At 63.2% G+C, this 19,032-nt stretch overlaps 1 protein-coding gene across 3 annotated transcripts; it reads right to left on the bottom strand.

Annotated features, from left to right (window-relative positions):
- Positions 1–311: 311 nt before the first annotated feature.
- IGFN1 (immunoglobulin like and fibronectin type III domain containing 1) lies at positions 312–18,663 on the bottom strand. 3 transcript variants are annotated; one of them, XM_067729867.1, is made up of 17 exons: positions 18,390–18,663; positions 17,097–17,369; positions 16,329–16,378; positions 16,193–16,194; positions 12,413–12,528; positions 11,822–11,946; positions 11,062–11,203; positions 10,425–10,724; positions 9,674–9,973; positions 8,998–9,171; positions 8,016–8,144; positions 6,395–6,697; positions 5,329–5,417; positions 3,722–3,917; positions 2,712–3,020; positions 1,703–2,041; positions 312–816 (listed from the first exon to the last, which is right to left on the bottom strand). In XM_067729867.1, exons 1-17 carry the CDS (start codon positions 18,622–18,624, stop codon positions 554–556), a joined length of 3,345 nt encoding a protein of 1,114 aa, XP_067585968.1. In that variant the 5' UTR covers positions 18,625–18,663; the 3' UTR covers positions 312–553. The 3 variants fall into 3 exon arrangements, with proteins under 3 accessions (XP_067585968.1, XP_067585967.1, XP_067585966.1); XM_067729866.1 differs by lacking the exons at positions 16,193–16,194; positions 16,329–16,378; positions 17,097–17,369; positions 18,390–18,663 and having other exon boundaries at positions 312–854; positions 12,413–14,186; XM_067729865.1 differs by lacking the exons at positions 16,193–16,194; positions 16,329–16,378; positions 17,097–17,369; positions 18,390–18,663 and having other exon boundaries at positions 12,413–14,182.
- Positions 18,664–19,032: the final 369 nt, after the last annotated feature.

Raw genomic sequence — 19,032 nt, 5'->3', positions numbered from 1 at the left:
CCCAAGGAAGCCTCTGGCTTTGAGCAGGATTTGGCCAGACAGAGGCATGCAGGAGACACGAGCTCGGGCCGGGGCGGGGCGGGGCGGGGGTGGGGGAAGGGGGGCTGTCTCTCCACCACGCAGACCCTCTGAATGTTCCCAGCTTTCCCACCCTTGGAACTGACTGCACAGCCCCGGGATGCAGAATAGCCCGGTTCTGACCCAGCTCTTCCCTCCAGCCAGAAGCCCACCCCTGGCTGGAGCCTGGCACAGAGGCTCTGCACTGGGAATCTTCCCCCCAGCATGCAGACCCCAAATTCACTTGCAAATGGTTTGCCAGTGTTAGCCAATGCTTTAATAAAGAAACAACATACAGAGAGCAGCTGTCCCAGCACACACACACACACCTGGCTCCCGCCCAGGTCCTCAGGCCCCCGTGCTCTCCCCTCACTGTGGTCACTCAGGCACAGCCCGTCCTGACCTCCCCCCAAGGGATCTGGCCTCCATCCTGCAGACACATCCAGTTCCCTCTGCTCCCCCAGGCAGGAGGCTCGCTGCCATCCTGTTCAGTGACTCAGCTTGGGGCTGGGAGGCTGAATGCTCGCTTCTTCTTTGTCTTCCCCAAAGCCTCCGTGCCCTCCGGGAGGAGCTTCCCCAGGAGCCCACTCACTCCCCTCTCCCCGGGGCTCTGGGCACGGCCAGCATCCTGCATCCTCTGGGACTGCCTCCCCAGGCCAGTGCGGTGTGAGGAGTGAACCTTCGAGGATCTGCCTTCATTCCAAGGCTGTGGGGACGGGCTGGGGCACTCCAGGGTGTGTTGGGGCTCAGAGCTAGATTCTGCAAGACACAGAGGACCAGGATCCCGGCTTGTCGTCCTGAAGGTCAACGTGACACCGCAGGGGGTCAGGCCTCGGGGCTCTGCCACGGGCGTGTGGGTTCAGATCCCCAGCCACCACGTGCTCCCCCGCTTCGGGCAAAGTTCTTCCCTGGCCCCGTGGGGAACCGTAACCTCCCCCAAACGATAGGTGTGCACACGAGCTGGGCACTTCGCAACATTCCTTTCCCGGGTTGAAAGGGCCATTGCTGAACAAAGGTCAATCCCGATTAATTAAAAATGTTTAGGAGTTACTTTTTTTTTTTTAACTATTCAAAATATAAGATACTATTGGGGACTAACACAATATTGTAAATCAACTATATTCCAATATAAAATAAAAATTAAAAACATAAAAGAAATGTAGGCTAACAATAAAAAAAAAAGGCTAGTTTTTTTATTAACACACATTATTTACTTTACTGGGGAATACCCATGAGAGAACCAGGGTGGCCTTGGGGCACTAGGTGTCCCTCTCTGGGCGTATTTATGAAGGTGCAACTGAGAAGAAGCCTCTTTCTCTCTCATTCAAAATGGGTCGCGAGGTCATTGTGGGAAGCTTAGGTGGGTGGCACGGAGCCCCTCAGGCCAAGAGCTGCTCACCAGTGATCTCATCCACTGCGATGGGCAAACCAAGGCCCCAGGAGGGCCGAAGGTGGAGGTTAAATAACAGAGCTCATGGAGAGCCAGGCGGAGAACCGCGCTGTCCTGACTCCAGCCCACCCCTCTAGAAGGGGACGGGCCCCTTGAGGACTCCCTGAAGGCAGACGGGAGCTGCGTCTCTCGTTCTCCCCCCCCCCCCCGACCCCGCACCCGGCCAGCTCGCCCCCCTGTCGGGTAGCGTCTCACCCATGACGATGAGGGTGGCGGTGCTGATGGCCTGGCCCAGTGTGTTCTCGGCCACCGCCTTGTACTTGCCACCGTCCTCGGCCGAGACGCTGGGGATGACCAGGGAGCACACGCCCAGCAGGTCGGTGCTGTACACGGCGGGGTCGCCTGCCAGGCTCTGGTCGTTCTTGAACCAGGTGACGCGGGGCCGCGGCCAGCCCCGCACGGCGCAGGTCATGCAGCACTCAGAACCCAGGGGCAGCAGGTGGGTCCGCAGGCCCACCAGGAAGCGGGGCTTCTGTCTCAGGTCGGGCTCCTGGTAGCTGGGAGCCTTCACCGTGACCCTGTCTGCGGTGGAAACTGGCAGGCGAGGAGGGTCAGAAAGAGAGAAGGGCTGCAGCGAGTCCCAAGCCCCTGGTGAACTCGGGCACTGCCTGGACCTTCCTGCCTTGTCTCACCTGCAAACTTGGCCCCAAGGCTGCTCTACTCATTTTTTATCCTTTTCTTAAGATAATTTTTGGACTTCTTTTTTCTGCACTACAAGCTAACACACGCTCAGTGTGGACAAATTGGAACATACAAGAAATCCAAAGGAGAAGGAATAAAAACCAAGCACAACCAATTACCTACCGATGACCGCAGCTAGCATTTTGGTGTGGAACCTTTCAGACGTTTTTCTACTTTAGAAACTCGTGAAAGTGAGAGAACGAGCATCTGATTTCACGGTCTGCTTTTTCTGGCAACTGCTTTGAAGGTTCGCATCTATTTGACTGTAAAAGACTCTGTTTTCGGAGAACCACTGGCCTCTGTCTACCTTTTCGCCTGCCACTGACTCGAGAGGCCACCCAAGACCCGCAGACAGCTCCGCTCCTCGCGTTCTCCCCGCGGAAGAAGCGGGACCCACCCTGAATCGCAGACGCGGAGGACCCGGATGCCGGTGGGCGGGGCGGGAGGTGGGAAGAGCGATGGACCGGCGGCTGTCCCCGCCCTCCCAGCCTCCGGTCCCCGCCGCTGTCCGCGCGGAGCTCACCTGGCGGCTGCCGCGGGACGACCCAGGGCTGGCGCGTGTCCGAGGGCTCGCTGGCGCCCAGCTCGTTCTTGGCCACCACGCGGAAGTGGTACTCGTGGCCCGGGAGGACGCCCACCAGGGTGAAGCGGCAGGTGTGCAGGCGCTCGGCCGCGGGGCGCCAGGGCGCGTGCGGGGAGGAGCGCGTCAGCACCGTGTAGTGCAGCGGGGCGGCCCTCCCGTCGGCCTCGTCCGGGGACGGCACCCACTCGACGATCACTGAGCCCAGCGTGCCCTCCCGCAGGAGGATGGGCCCCGGGGCCCGTGGGCGCGCTGCGGGGACAGAGGGGTCAGGCTGGAGCCGGAAGTGCCCACCTGGCCCTGCCCAGGGCCCTGAGTCTTTCCAGGTCCCCAGGACCTGCCCGTGGTCCCCACTTCTTCCAGGGCCCTGGAGACACGGTCTCGCCAGGCAGGGGGCTGGAGCCAGAGAGAACTGGGCCAGTTCTGCAGTTACTGCTAGAGGGTGGGAAACCTCCAAAAAGACTCATTTTAATTCACTTTGTCTTGTAAGTAAAATGACACAGGAACAGAATGGGGGCTTCCATAAGACCAAGTTACAGAGCTCTCGCTGTTAGTTGCCCATCATTTCTGTGTTTCAGAAACCCCTCCGGGGCTGGGGCTGGGGGAGACCATCTTTATCCCAGGGGAGGACCATAGACAATTCTTGCCACCGCTCTTTGGAGTGATGTGATGGTGGTGACTGTCTCCGCTCACTGACCCGAAATGAGGGACAACAGAGGTCCGGGGAGGGCTGTGCTCAACTGTCCCCAACCCCCCCCCCCCCCCCCCCCCCGCCCGGAGAGAAGGACAGTGATACCCCCCTCCCCGGCCCCTCCTCCTTTCTCCCTTGGGGCGCATAAGAAGGGTCAGGGTGTGGTCACGGGCACACCCAGGCGGGTGGAATCCCGCAGACCTGTGACCAGGCCCTGGGGAGCGGCCCAGCCGTGTCCAGCCGCAGCCCCGGCCTGCCTCACCTGCCACCCTGAGGCGGAAGCTATAGGTGGCCTCCTCCCCCCGCGGACCCCTCAGCACCACAGTGTAGAGGCCGCTGTCAGCGAGGCTGGCCGCGGGGACCAGGAGCTGGGTGAGGCCATCCTTGACGGAGGTCACACTTCTTTTAGGCAAGGGCAAGCCATCCTTTAGCCAGGTCACGTCCGGCATGGAGGCGGCCTGGGACGCAGAGGAAGGAGAGGTGAGAGGGGAGTTTCGTGGAAGCGATGGCTTTGAGCTGGGCTGAAGTGTAAGTGTGAGAAGAGCATCCTGAGGGGAGCATCTGGGTAGAGCCATGGGGGGAGCAGGGGTGGGGGGAAAGGAGAGGAGGCTGCAGAGGGGGGTTTGCAAACACGTTAAGGGCCCCGCACATCACCCATACAGACACCTGCGTCTCATTCTGTGAGCCACGAACCGCTGCTGTAAGGTTTAACCGGGAATTAGATCTGGCTTCACGGGGCTGGGGGAGCGAGGGCGGGCGGAAGTGGGGAGGACTCGTGGGAGGGGAGTGCTGACCACCCTGGTGCCCAGGCTGGGGTGCCAAGGGGGGGGTATGACTTGGGGGTCCCTGCAATAGTCCAGGAGGGAGAGTATGGTGGCCTGACCCTGACCAGGGTGGGGGACCAGTCCAGCTGCCTGATGGCTGCACCACCAACTCCCATGAGACCCTCAGCTCTGGGCGTCAGAGGCACCTGGGGATGCTAACAGTGACCTACCTCACAGGCTTGTCTGGGGACCCAAGAAGCTAACGATACGAACGGGCCCAACACAGAGCAAACATCTGGTGTGTCTTAAATACTTTTGTCATCATTACCATCGTCATGATTATGGTCTAATAGTTAAGAACATGTAATCTAGAGTTAGGTCTGGGTTTGGGTCTGACTCCACCACCTATGAGTTTCCCAGGCAGATGATGATGATTTTAACAACAACAACAGTAATAATACTGGACACTTGCCATGTGCCCAGCACTATTTATGTCCTTTCAAGTATTAATTCCTTGAATCCTCAGAACAACCCTTTGAGATAAGTTACTATGAATACCCTCTCTTGACATGAGGACGTCGGAACACAGAGAGGTTAAGTTATGTGTCCAAAGTCAAACAGCTAGTGAGCCATGAGGTCAGAATTTGAATCCAGCCACCTGTGCTTCTAACTACACTGGCTGCTGTACTACACGTACAAACGCAGGCTACGTACTCTCACAACAGACATTCTGAAGTCAAGGGGCATCACCCCGCTGCAGGGAACCCTTCCCAGACTAAGGAGGTGGCGAAGTGGGTGGGGGGAGGGGACGGGGCGAGGGTTTAGAGGTGCAGTACCGAAAGCCACCACCAGAGGGCGTCGTGGACAGGAGCAGAGTGGCCACCCAGCTTCCAGGGGAGGGCTGTCCCTGCCAGGAGGACCCTCCCCTCCCCTCCCCTCCCCTCCCCTCCCCTCCCCTCCCCTCCCCTCCCCTCCCCTCCCCTTCTCTTTGCGGCCTGATTTCCAGCACAAGCGCAGGTCCCTGACTAGGGGCCAGAAAGGAGCCGGGAAGAAAGGAGGCCCACAGGGCTGAGACTGCCTGCTGCAGCCCACTAGATGTGCTCACCTCAAAGTGGACAGGCACACGAACTGTGTCCCCAGCTCTGACCGTCAGCGAGTCCTTCGTGCTGGCGTCCATGAGGAACTTGGGACAGACTGGAACACACGGGGTGGCCTGTCACCTCCCTCTGCATTTGGGCCCCAGCCCTGGTCACCAACCAGGCAGGGCTGCAGGGGGACTAGGCGCTAGGCCAGCCCAGTGATGCTGAAACCCCCACTGGACATTGGACAGGGGGCCCTGCAGGAACTGGAGTGGGGGCCGGAGGGGAATCCTGGGGGGAGCCGCAGGGCTGGGGAAGGGGGGAGAGGGATGGGGGCTGAGAAAGGGAAGCCGGCAGGGGCAGCCTTAGGGGCAGGCTGGAACGGAGGGGGATGGTGAGAAACTAGCCCAGCTCTTGTGTTTTGCAGATGAAACAACTACCCATCTGAGGCAGGAAGTGGCCCCAGAGCCCGGGATTTGGGGCAGAGCCAGGACGGGCTCTGCGTTGTGGCCAGACCCAGGGTGATTTTCTTTGTGTGTCTCCCTTATCGTCACAAGGACAGCTGGGGTCTGTTGGGATGGCCCAGTGTCAGCTTGGGCCAAAGACAGGTCAGCTGCTCCAGCAGTTAGCGCCCCCGGGGAAGACAGTCCACCTTCGGGTAACAGGGACGGGGGCATCTTCTGCCCTGACGTGAACTCGGGAGCTGAGAGGCAGCCGGCCTTCTCAGGCCACACTGGGGAGGCAGCAAAGAGTTCTGCAGCGAGCCTGGGCTTTGGGGCCAGTCACCTGGCTGGCACCCGGGCTCTGCCGCATACCAGTGGTACGGCCCAGGGCAGTGGACTGCTGACCTCGGTTTCCTTATCTGTAAATTGGGGATAGTATTGACCTTGTAGGATTTTCATGAGCTACAATGAAAATGCGTGTCTGAAAGGGCCTGCCTAGCCCAGTGCCCTGCTCTTACTAGGCGCCCAAGACGTGACACTTCACTAAGGTGGGGGGGGGGGGTGGGGGTCCCGGCTCAGCTAGCTCATGGGTGCAACTCAGAGGCCCTCCCCAGGAAGGGCCTGGGCTGGAGAAGGGAGGTGGACTCACCACTGACGGGCATGGCTTGCACCACTGTGTCCAGGGCAGTGGGCGGGCCTCGGCCCCCGTCATTCACGGCTGTCACCCGCACGAAGTAGCCCTCCCGAGGCCGCAGCCCCTTGATCGTGTAGGTAGTGCCCGGCACGGTGCCTGCGTGGCACGGACTCCACTGCGGGCTGGCTGAGTCGCCCAGCTCTACCACGTAGCCCAGCGCTTCGTCCCCATCCTGGGGGTCCGGTTGGGCCCAGCTCAGGGTGATGCTGGCGTGCAACGTGTCCGTGACCTGGAGATCCCTCACGGGCCCGGGGGGTCCTGGCCAGGCACCACGGGGTGTCAGGAGCGGCAACACCTCTCCTGAGGGAGGCCCCTCGGTGGCCACTCACTGGTTTCCCACGGGCGGCTGGGGATTGCTTTCACTTAGGGGTCCGCCTCCAGGCTTTGCTAAAGCACCCGCCTGAACCCAAACCCTTACTCTACCCTGGACTCTTCCTCAGTCTGCACCACCCATCCCAGCTCGCCTCCTCCGGGAAGCCTCCCCCGACTCCTTCCACCCACTCGCCAACCTGCCAACCCCCTTCCCCTAACTGTCCTTCCATAATTCCCCCAATCTGCTGTTTTCAACGATGAGTCCTTAGGTTCCAACATCCCTGAAGACTAGAATTCTCTTTCTGTTGTGAGCATTAAGCTCCTAGTCAAGACTGCCTTGGGTACTTAGTCCATACTTTGTGCTCTTTACCTGTAAAATGGGAATGATAACAGCACAGGCCCACCCACCCACGAGGGTTTCAGAACAAAGGTGTGAGGTATGTAAAGGGCTCTGTAGGCTGCACGGCGGTCCAGGGCTCTGGCCTTCAAACCTGGGGAGCCACCTGGGGGCAATCCCTGGGCACCCAGCCCCCCAGACTTCCTGTGTCTCTCCAGGCCCCACGGCCACTTCCCCAGGCCCCGGCTGACACGGAAGGACACCCTGGCACATCCACAGGGCCAGGAACGTGCTGCTCCCCCAGGGCTTGTCACCAGCGGGCTCATGAGGGTAAGAGCTCAGGAGAGGCACAAAGAGCAGCTGTAGGCCGCAGAGGGGTGCTTTGACAGGTGTTTCGTGGAATAGGTATTCTCTGCTTGAATTTGGGAAATTTGGATCAAACAAAGCAGGGCAGGTTTCTCTTCTGTAGGGCTTGGAAATGTCCTAGGCTGCCTGTCGTGGACACGTGGACCACAGGTCATGCTGCTCTAGACCAGAAGTGTCCCAAGGATGCAGCTGGTTCCTGACCCAATGCCAGCCCCCAGCAGTGACGATGAGCAGATGCTCGCTGGATGGAGAATTGATGGCGAGGCTCCCCATGACCACCCCCTCCCTGTAGGGACGATGTCCCCTCACTGGGGGATGCTTACAGGATGGGACCAAGTGAGCGGGCTGACCTGGGGAAGCGCTCTTCCAATCCCCATTTCTGGCTCCTGGGCCTGTCTGGTCTCAGTGTAGGGCCGTAAGACTCCAGGGGCCCCTAAGGTTTGCCTCGCCCGCAGGGCCGTTCGACCTTTATCCCCCAGCCATCCTGATGTCTCCTTCGGGACTGCCCCGGCCTGCTCATGCCACGGCCACCACCCTCTCCCGGGTTGGCACTCCGCTTACTCATGGGGTCCTGAGCAAAGACGGCATCCGATGGGGGCCCAGGCTCCCCGGGGCCAGAGGGGGCCACGGCTGTGACCCGGAACTCGTACTGACAGCCCTGCCTCAGGTCCAGTACCGTCCACTTCTTCTCTGTGGGAAGCCCACCCACATTAGTCCCGCCTGATGGGGCCGGGCGGTTCCTGGACGAGACCAGCCTGGCCCTACACCTCCCTGCCCCCCAGCCGCCAGCCGGCTCTGACTCGTCCTCTCCAAGGGGAGAAGCGTGCGCTCAGGGTCTCAGGGTCCGAATCCCTGTCTGGTTCTGCCGCTAACGTGCTGGGAAGTCTCGGGCAAATGCCTTCATGGCTCTGGTTCCCTCTGCCTTAGAGCTGCTGTCCTATTTCAGTAAAACGGAACCACTCAGCAGTGTAGGTATAGAAGGTGTCCTCAGTCCATGGCCCTCTTTCCAGAGACGGGAGGCCGAGGCTCCGGGGGGCACAGCCTGGCACCCAGCACACTGCCTGGAGCTCTGAACCCCTCTTTCTCCTACTAGCCTGGGCTTTTCTGAGTTTGTTCTGGGCTCAGAAAGCAGTTTCTTGGAAGCTACTCAGGGGGCCGGGACACTTCTCCCCGTCATCATACGGATGAGAAAGCTCACGTTAGAGAGAAACGCGGCGTGAGACTTCTGCTAAACCAGGCTTTGGGCCAGACCGTTCTTTGTTTGGGGAAGGGGCGGGGTGGCAGGGGGAGGGCACTGCCCTGTGTGTCGAAGGACATGCCGCAGCATCTCAGTCCCTTCACACGAGAGGCCACCCCCATCTTCCCCCTTCAGTGTGACACCCCCAAATTGCTGGATGTTGCCAAACGCCCCGGGAGGTAAACCACCGCCAGCGAGACCATCATACTAAAGTGATCTGGCTAGATGCTGCTACAGCACCTCGGGCCGGGGATCCAGGGAGGCTCTGGAGGCCAGGACGATGCAGACCACCGCCAGGCTGCTCACCAGGTACCGGCTGCTGGTTCACTGCCACCCAGGTGTTCCTTCCCTTCTTGCGCTTCTCGATCAGGTAGCCCAGGATGTGGGCACTGCCCGGGCCCCGAGGTGCCGTCCATGACAGAGTGATGCTTTGGCTGGAGGCCGACAGGATGGCTGGCGGGGGAGGGGGCCCGGGCAGAACTGGGGGCAGAGAGCGTGCTGGTCAGTCCGGGGCTGGGAGAGGCGCCGGCTCCCGGGGGTCCTTGTGGAGGAGCGGGCATCTGGGGCCAGCCACATGCTATCCCTTCTTTGGGGTGTCAGGGGTCTGAGCCAGCCCGAAGTTTGGGGGAAGAGTGGTGGAAACAGAGAAGCACTGTGGCCTGGGGGCTAGAGCCAGCCCTGAGGCCCTCAGCCCTGAGGCCCTGGGAGATGCTGCAGATGGAGGACGACGCCGGTCCATCCCAGGGGCCTGGGACAGCGGCTCTGCCGGTCCGCCCCCGTCCCGCAGAGCCACAGCTGGAGAAGACCCCGCACATCCTGCTTTGCTGATCTGGCCGCCAGGCCCCACAGGAGCTGGGGTGAGGCTCTCACAGAGCTCTCGAAGGGCCTCGAGACCCCCAGGATGTTGGCTGGTGGCCCCCGGTCTCTGGGCACAGTGGGGAGCCCGGCACGTCCCCTCCCTGGCCCCGGGCTGTCCTCTCACCCTCGGGAGCCACCAGCACCTCGTCGGACTCCAGGGCCTCCCCAGGCCCCTCCGCGGTCACGGCCCGCACGCGGAAGCTGTACTTCTTGCCCTGCTCCGCCTCGGCGTCTGTGAAGGTGGTGCTGTCCGCAGGGGGCTCGCCCACCTTCAGCCAAGTGCCGAGGCCAGCCTGCCGCCTCTCCACCACATAGTGCTGCAGGGCCTGGCCCCCGTCGTCCGTCGGGGGCCGCCAGCAGAGGCAGACGCCAGCCCCGTGGCCGTCCTGCACCTCCAGGGGGCCCTGTGGGGGCTGAGGCTTGTCTGGGGAGCCCCGAGAGGAGAAGGGGGGTCAGAGGGGCCGCAGGGGAGGGGCGCTGGGCTCCTCTATCAGCAGACGAGGCTGCCCGGGGCTGGAGGTCCTGGGTGGGCATCACCTCGAGGCGTCCCTGGTCTCCACCCCCGACATGCACGCCCCCGGAAGGTGACACAGAATGCACCAGCCCCGAGCCCAGATGGGCGCGGCCTTCTGCCCACAGGCAGTCCCACCTCACTGGCACGACTCAGCGACACCCCTAGGGCCTGGTGTGTCAGCTGCAGAGACACATGGCCCGGCTCCCCCCAGTCCGAGGAGGGGCGAGGACAGCTAGGGGTAGCTTTGGGTCTTAAATAGCATGCACGTGAGGGTTAATACCAGGGACACCCCCCCAGGGCCCGCCCCGCTGCCAGGGAGGGCTCTGCGGGGCCGGGGACAGGGCTGGGGCCAGGCTGGCACCTAGGACTTGCAGGGTGAGCTCGGCCCGCAGGGAGCCGCCCTTGCTGCTCAGAGCCACGCTGTACTGGCCGCAGTCCTTCCTGCTGGTGCTGGGGAGGTACAGCCGCGTGGAGCTGTCCCCCACTGCCACCTGGGCCCCTCCGCCGTCGCCGCCGGCCACCTTGACCCCGTCCTTGCTCCAGGTGGCCTGGACCGGGAGGCAGCTCTGGAAGGCGACCTTCATGGTCACTGGCTCCCCCGCCTTGACCACCAGCGGCTCCCTCAGCTTCGCCATCATGTCGGGAGCGATGACCGGGGGCTCTGGGGAGAGGACAGGGCACAGGGAGTCAAAGACGGTGGGCACCGGGCACCTGGGGGCGGGGAGGGAAGGGCCCAGACACACAGCCCCCTCCCCGCCTCGTGAGAACGGGCAGGAGGGACCCAGGGGCTTCATCTGCAGCAGGATGGACGGGGCCGGACCTCTCGGAGGACGTGCTGACAGGAATGGGGAGCGTGTGGTTGCTTTTTAAAACCATCCCCTCGACCGAGGGTGAGATCGCCGCGGGCTGCAGGCTGCTGACACGTCCAGACGTTCAGCAGTGGCGTGTGTCGCCGGCCAAGAGCCCGCCTGGCAGGAAAGGGCAGGGCCGGGCCTCACCGAGGACGGTCAGCGTGGCCTCGCTCTGCTGGTCGCCGGCTCCAAAGCTGTACCTCCCAGCCTGGGTCCCCTCTGCGCGGGCAATGAGGAGCCTGTGCTCCAGCCCGTCTTGCTCGAAGGTGACTCCGTCCTGGGCGCTGAGCTGGGAACGAGGCCACAGAGGACCGTCACCCACCCCGTCCAGCGCCTCCCACCGCGGGCCAGGGCCTTTTCTAAGGCAACTGCGGGAATGAACTGAACGCTCATCGTGTGCTCGGCTGGAGCCAGTCACCCCCTTCAGTGTCTCATCAACTGTCCACGACCTGTGAAGTGGGCACCGCTGTTAGCCCATTTTACAGGCGCGGAAGCCAGAGGCCACGGCCGCGGTGAGTGGCCACACTGGGGTCAGCCCGGTCCAGTGGACGCCAAGGCCCTGCTCCAGAGCCCTTGACTACCCCCTGCTGAGATGACAGCTAAAGGGTCGAGGGCTGTTCAGGGAGCCGAGAGCCCGTCCGGCTGGGCGAAGGAGGCGGCCTCCGTACCGGCCTTGAAGGACAGGCAGACTTCCAGAGGTGCCGGGGCAGGACAGCAGTTTGGATGTGGAGGGAGGGCCAGGGGCGTGTACAGGGAGTGGTGAGTGGGAGACACGCCCACTTAAAAAATCCGGTTTATTCCAAGCCGGCACGTTGGTATAAGGAAGAGTGAAAAATCTCTCTACGCCTCTCTGCTTCACTCATCCCTCCCCGCAAACCGGCCGGTAAGGAGGTGGTGGGGGGGGTACCTTGACTCCATCCTTAAACCAGGCTCCGGGTCCCAGGTCGCTGGTGAGGGTGCAGGAGAGCACAGCAGCCTCCCCGCGCTGCACCTCCAAGTCAGCCAGGCCCTGGGAGAAGTGGCCTGTAGGGCCTGGAGAGACACAGGGGAGTGTGGAGGACGGGCGCCCAGGGATCCCCCTGCTGCCCAGCCTCCCACCATACCCCGGGAGGCCACACGTCTTGCCAGCGAGGCCAGACCATCCGGTTTTCTCTGCAGAGCCCAGGCTGGTGCAGGGGATCTGGGGGGCCAGGGAGATGAGCAGCCCTTAAGTCACACAGGGCGACGTCTGGGGGACCCACAGCGAGTTAGTTCAACAAGTCCAGTGCTTTGGACACGGGGCGTCAAGACAGATACCAGGAGGGCTCCGAGCCCCGTGCAGCCCGCATCCCCCCACACAAGGAGGAAGAGGTGGCCTCCTGAATGGGGAAGAGATCCCTGGAAATGGGGGTCGCTGATAGCAACAAACGCCTGGGTCTGGGAACGGCCCAGGCACCCCAGTGTCCAGGGAGCCCCCCTTGGCTACCGCCTGGAGCCAGGGCGGCTGAGAGGCACTTACCCCGCGCCTCCTGGGAGAAACCGCCGGCGCCAGGCTTGTGTCTGGATCTGGGACTCCGGGTGGCGTCCGTCCTCTGGCCGCGGACGTCTGACCCGCCCTCTTTGCCGGCTTTCCTGCTGCCGGGACAGCTGGGGGCCTTCCCTGGGCATCCCCCGTCCTCTCCCCCAGGCGGTTCCCCCGGGTCTCTGGCCTTATGTGCTCCCCACCTCTTTGCTGCTCCAACCTCAACCCTGGACCACGTCTGAGTCCTGCTCCTGAATGGACCGAGCCTCCTTTCTGACCTGCCTGACTCCTTGGCTGCCCGGCCCTCGTACTCCTTTAGGTCCCCTGGACGTCGGGCCTCCAGGGACCCCTGCTCCCTCAGGAAGCCCCTTCCTCCCCTCTGTCCTGTGCCCAGCTGAGAGCCGGGCCCCTGGGTCCCCTGTGACCCGTCTCCAGAGCCTTTTCTGCCGGAGCGACCATCTGGGCCGTCCCAGGCTCCCTGGCATCCCGAATCCCCAGGCCTTTGGGCGGAGCCATTCTCCCTCCCAGCAGAAGTCCCCTTACCCGGGACACCTGAGTCCCCTGGGCCGCTAGCCCTGCTTCTTCCAAGACCTGAAGTTTTGCCATCTGGGAACCCTGGGTTTTGCCCCCCACCAGCCTCCTCTCTGCCTGGAGCCCCCTCCCAGCCCCAGGAGGCTTGTGGCCCTTCACGGGTCCCCCCGAAAGTGGCATCTTCCTCCTGCAGGGAGCTTGAAGCCCTGGAGCCTGGGGGCCGGTCCCTGGCACCTGTGCTGTCTTGGCCAGACCCCTGGTCTTCCCAGCCTGGGCCCCAAGCGTGGCTTTCTCCACGCCCACCGGCGGACACTGACACGGATCTGCCCCTTTCCCCGGGCATCTGGCTGCTGTCCAGACCCTGGCCTGTACCTGCTGAGCCCCCCAACCCTGCCCCCATCCTCCCGCCACCCAGCTGCGCAGCCCCGGAGCCCTGAGGTGCCAACGCCCCCTGCCCAGCCGCTGGACCCCTGTCTGCTGCCCCTGGACCTGCTTCCCAGAAGGCCTGGTCACGTCCGGATTCCCAATCAGCTGTCCCTGCTCGGGTCTCATCCTGCGCTGTCCCCCGACCGTCAGGAATCCCAGAAGCGCCCACACCCACTGCGTGGCCTGCAGACCCTCCCTCCCCACTGGGAGCCCCTCTGTGCCCAGGGGACGCTGGGAGCCCAGAGCTACCTTGCCACCCTCTGATGCCTGACTCTCCCTCCAAGCCAACAGCCCCCCATGCCTCAGGGGTGCCTGGGGGTCCAGAGACCCCCAAACCACTCTTGGAGCCCTGCCCATCTGAAAGCATCTGAGGGCCTCCATGCAGCCCCAGCAGCCCTGGGCCCCTGGGCCCGCTCCCGTGTGCTGTACCGTCTGCGGTGCCAGGCCTCGTGGCCATCCCGGAGCCCAGCCCAGCACCTGCCCCTCCCACGAGCCCCGTCCCTCTGCCCGTCTCCGGACCATCCTTGGGACCTGTGCCACCGTAAGACCCCTGTGGGGCTGCCCAGTATACTGCCCCATGTGCCATGGCTTCCTGGCCTCTGGGTCCACCCTCACCTCCCGTTCCAGGTGGTGAGCCTGTTCCTCCAAACCTCCCTGAAGCATCTCTGCAGCGCGTCTCAGCCCCTGGCCCCATCTCCCCAGACCTTCCTGAGGCTCCCCTACACCCTACCTCACTCCCTGGCTCCATTCCCTTAGTACCCCTCAAACCGTCCCTGTAACCTGCCTCACCCCCTGAACCAGTTCCTCCAGAACCCCCTGAGTCACCCCTATAACCAGCCTTAGCGCCTGACCCCGCCTCCCCAGAACCCCCTGAGTCGCCCCTATAACCAGCCTCACCCCCTGACCCTGTCGCTCCAAGGCCTCCTGAACCGCCTCTAAAGCCTGCCGCACCCCTTGGCTCCATGGCCCCAGGCTCGAGACCCCGCGACGCCCCTCCGTTGGCTGACGTGCTTCCGGCGGGCAGAGGCCCTGCAGCTCGTGATCCCTGCCCAGGGCCCAGCGCCTCACCAGACTCATCAGCGCCCCGGCTCTCAGAGGCCGGCCCCGCGCGAGGAGCTCGTGCCGGGGGGCCCCGGGTAGCACCCCCAGAGCTGGCTCCGTCTCCAGAGTCCCCGGCACCAAGGCCCCTGGCTCCGTCCGCATCTCGCACTTTGCCCGCTGCCCTCAGAGGCCCTGAAGCCCCAGAGCCATCTTCATGGCCTCCTTCTCCAGAAGCCCCCAGAGCCCCCGGGGCTCTGAAGCCCCCGTAATCCCCAGTCTGACCCCAAGGCCCTATTCTCCCCGAGCCCCGTGGTCCTGCCCCTGTGGCAGAGGCCCCGAGGCCACCTCGCCCCACGCCATCCCCACGGCCCATCTCACCTCCGGGTCCTTTCTCCCTGGAGCTCCGTGGCCCATCCCAGAAATCCGGCTCAGACCCCATGGCCCCTGCACCTCTGAACCCATCCGTGTCTCCCAGTGTCCCACCAGGGCCCGAAGGACCTCTAAGCCTGTGGCTTCTGGCCTCCACTCCCCGACCAGAACCCATCAGCCCAGCCACCTGGGTGCCCCCCTCACCCCCTTGCCCCCCACCAGACCCCAGCACTCCAGGCCCACAGTGGGCCCCGGATTTGCTGGGGCTGGACCGTGTGTCATCCCAAGGGCCTGGGCCCTCAGACCCTCTTCTGCCCGCCTCTCCTGTTCCCCTCTGCCCGGCTGTCCAGGCTCGGGAATCCTGGGGGCTGCTGGAGCCGTCCTCTGCCTCGCCGAAGGTCCCCGCCGTCTCCGGGCCCTCCCTTCCCCTGAGCCCCTGTGGGCCCCTTTCCCAGCCCCCGGGACCCCCTGGGCCTGCAGGGCTGGTTGTGTAGCCCCTTCCCCCATCCCCAGACCCCCGTGGGCCTCCATCACCTGCCTCCTGCAGCGAAGACCCAGCTTTGGCTTCAGGACCCCTGGGCCCCACGGGGATGCTCCCGCCACCAGATATCGGTGGCCCCTGGAAGTCCTTGCATTCAGAGGTCTGTCCTGGAGACTCCCCTGACCCCAAGGGGCACCCCCGGTCCCCACGGTCAGCTTCACTACCTTTCCGAGAGCCCCAGGACTCAGGGCCCCTGCCTGCCATGGAGCTAGAACCTCTTCCTCTGGAAGGCTCCAGGGCCCCAGGAGCTCCCACCCTGCGGCGGCCCCTGGTGTCCCCCAGGTCAGTCCCGCTGCCCTGCGCTGCCCCGGCCGCTCCTCTCCCCCTTTCCCCACTCAGGCCATCCTCTCCCCCCACCTCATCCGGGCTCTGCCCCTGCAAAATCTCCATCCCCTCCCCTTCTGACCGAGACCCCACATGACCAGCCTGGGATCCCTGCGGGGCCCGCTCTCTGGTCCCAGGTCCCAGCTGAGCGTCCCAGGGCTGTTCCTGACTGAGCCTGGGCAGCCAACTCCTGGGATCCTCGCCATGCCCCGTCCCTCCCCCACTGCACCCCAGCCCTCCAGCCTGAGGACGCCGGGACCCAGCCTTCCTGCCTCCTGCCGTCCCAGAGCATCTGTCCCCCTCGCTGTCGCTGCTACGACCTCGCGGTTGGTCCCCTGCGAGGCCCAGCCCTGATTCTAGGCCCTCCCCTGAGCCCCCTGGAAGGCTCCTGTCCCTGCGTCCCTCTCCATGGAGCTGATTTTCACCAAGAGGACTGGCTCTGCCCCCTTCTTCCAGAAAGCCCTTTCTTGCCAGTCCAGGGCCCCAGGCTGAGTCGGCTGCCTCCTTGTCCCCCATCAAAGTGTAGCTGCGCCCACCCAGGCCACCTCTGTCTGGGCCAGCTGTGAGCCCAGAAGCCAGCCCGGCCCCCTGGAGGGAGCTCCCTGTGGGGTCCTGCTCTCTGGGTCTCCCCCGCTCGCCACGGATGCTTCTGGAATCTTCTGGGCTCTGGGCTCCTTGTACCTGCTGCTGGTGGTCGGTGCTCGCGGTCAGAAGGCTTTTATCCTTCCCAGCTTTGGTGAGAGGTCACGCCCCCAGAGAAAGACAGGAGAAAAGACCTGTGAACTCAGGCCGAGCCACGTCTCGGACCCCAGAGGCTTTGCCTGACCCTCAGTTTCCCCAGCAGGGAAACAAGCCGACCGTCTCCAGAGGAAGCCAGAATGTGGCAGCTCGTTGGTGGATAAACCCCATCATCACTTCCCCCAGTCCTGTATCCGAGGCCACCCCAGTTTGCTAGGTGGTTCAGGAGGAGTTTTAGAGAAAATACAGAAGCCAAAAGCCATTTGCCATGAGCGGGTGGCTGGTTTATAAAAACATCTACTTGCCCTACTGCCTGCCTCACAAATGTCCGATTTACAGTTTCCTAGGATGACCTTGAACCCAGAACCCTAGGGGAGTTTAAGGGTGTCCTTTGGCCCAACCCAGGGGCTCCTCATCCTTAGTGGACCTGGGCCAGTGTCCCAAGCCCTGTCCAGGACCTTAGGGCCATCCTGGATCTGTGCCCAGTGGAGCAGATGCCACTGCGGAGCGCTGGGCTGGCCGTGAAGGGCCTGCACTTGCAGGTGTCAGGAATAGATCTAGGGGGCCTTCCTCATTCTCTGCGGGGAGGAGGAATCTCCAAAGCAGGGGACTGGCAACAGAAGCCCCGCCCCACCTTCCTCCCGCCCTCCTGGGCCCTGAGGTCTCGCCACCCTGGCAGAGGCGGGGAAAGACCAGGCGTGGCCCACTCACCTTCAACCACCAGCCAGGCGCCGCAGGCGTGGAGCTTGGTGCCGAGGGAGTAGCGGCCCACGTCTGAGAAACAGGCCCTTCTTGCCAGAAGCCAGTGGGTCAGCCCATCACTGGACACGAACACCTCGTATCTGTCACTCAGCTGGAGCGGCCGGTGCCGGCGATGCCAGGTGGTGCCGGGGCAGGGGTCAGAGAGAGTGGCCTCGAGGACCGCATCGCCCTGCTCCCCGCAGTGGGCACAGGCCAGCGGGACCACCACCTGGGGCAGGACGGCTGCCGGGGAGCAGGACACAGTGTGACCCGACGCAGGGCGCTGGGAGCTCAGCTTAGCCGCAGCTCCCTGTCACCTTGGACAGGCCACTCCTTGCCCCAGGTATCAGTTTCCCCACATAAAGTGAGGAGTTATAATTAGGTTGTGAACAGTCAGACTCGGGCTCTGGAATTCTAAATCGGACCGTTCTATCTGGGGGCAGGTAGGTACAGAAAGGAAGCCAACAGGCTGAGCACAGTGCTTTACGCCTGCCGTCTGATTAATCCTTACAACCACCTCCAGGGCAGGTGTTATTATTTCCCTCTTACAGGTGAGAACATTGAGGCTCTACGAGTTATATGGCTTGCCCAGCTAAGACATGGTCCAGATGGAACTCACAGCCTGGTCTGGCTGCCCCCAGAGCCCTGCCCGCTTCCGCGTCCACCACGCCAGGCCAGCTGGAGGTCTACCGGCTCCTTCTTCAACCTTGACTTAGCCCGACTCTATGATCTACCTGCCGCCCCAAGCCTCTCCTCCCTCCAGCGTCCCTTGAGCTGTCAGGCGCTGGGGCAGGGGTTGGGGGAGTGGCAGTGGGAAGGGACAGAGCTTGATGAGGGGGGAAGGGACAGTGCCGGTGGGGTGTGGGCATGGGAGGCAGGGAGGGGAGGGGTCTGCACAGGGCAGGAGCGGGCCGACCTGGTGGAGATTCTCGCTGGGGGGTCGTGGGAGGGGAGGACCCACATCCGAGAGGAGGCCGTAGAATTAGGCAGATCTGATCTGAGAGTGAGTGGAGGCTATGGACAGCCTGTGAGCCAGGCGAGAGCCAGGTACCCCATGTCTGAGACCCTCAGCGGAGCCCAGCCCAGCACCAGAAGAACACAGACCTCGGACCAAGAGTTTGAAAAGGCATCATCATAATTTAACCATTTGGGTACCCGTTCCTCTCCCCCGCTGCGAGGGGGGCCATGTCACGTTCACCTACCCCCGCAAGGGAACTGAAATGGGCGCCCCCCACTCAGACTTCGGCAGGGCCGACCGCTCACCGCTGGCCTCCAGCTCCGTGCGGGAGACGCCGGCATCCGGCACCCTGACCCGGTAAAGGGCAGCGTCCCCCGGCCGCAGGTCTCGGGTCTGGAGCTGGTAGTGCTTCCCCAGATGCTGCAGGCAGTGCTTGGTCTGGTTGTCAAAGCCATAGGGGGCCGTCTCGCCATCCTGAGGCCAGGAGAGGAAGAGGGGGCTCCAGGGCCTCAGTGGGTCCACAGCACCTCCTGCCCCCATCCTGCTTGCTGACGACCGGCCCGGGGAACCAAACAACACCAACACCGCTGGATGATAAAGAGGTGGGGCGGAGAGGGGTGGGGTGGAGCCCCAGAGCACGTGGTGGAGGGAAAGAAATGCTCTAGGAATATCCATGGCTCTTACCACGCTGTAAATGATCTGCTGAGTTTATGCAAGAGACACCCGAGATTGCTGAGCCGGCACTGCGGCAGGTGGAGCAGAGCTCCTACCCGAGCAGGGGCGAGCAGGGGCCGGGAGAGAGCGGGTGTGGCCGGGCCCCCAGGCGTTCATTCACGAGGAAGCAGAGTACTACCAGCGACTGATGCACACACCCACCTTAGCCACGCCCTGGAACGACTGGCTACTTGCTGAACAACAGACGGTCCCTGCTCTACAAGGGCTTGGCTC

Source organism: Pseudorca crassidens, chromosome 2, assembly GCF_039906515.1.
Source record: "Pseudorca crassidens isolate mPseCra1 chromosome 2, mPseCra1.hap1, whole genome shotgun sequence".
NCBI lineage: Eukaryota > Metazoa > Chordata > Mammalia > Artiodactyla > Delphinidae > Pseudorca > Pseudorca crassidens.
The sequence above is the reverse complement of the archived record's forward strand: the minus strand, read 5'-3'. Positions and strand labels throughout refer to the sequence as shown.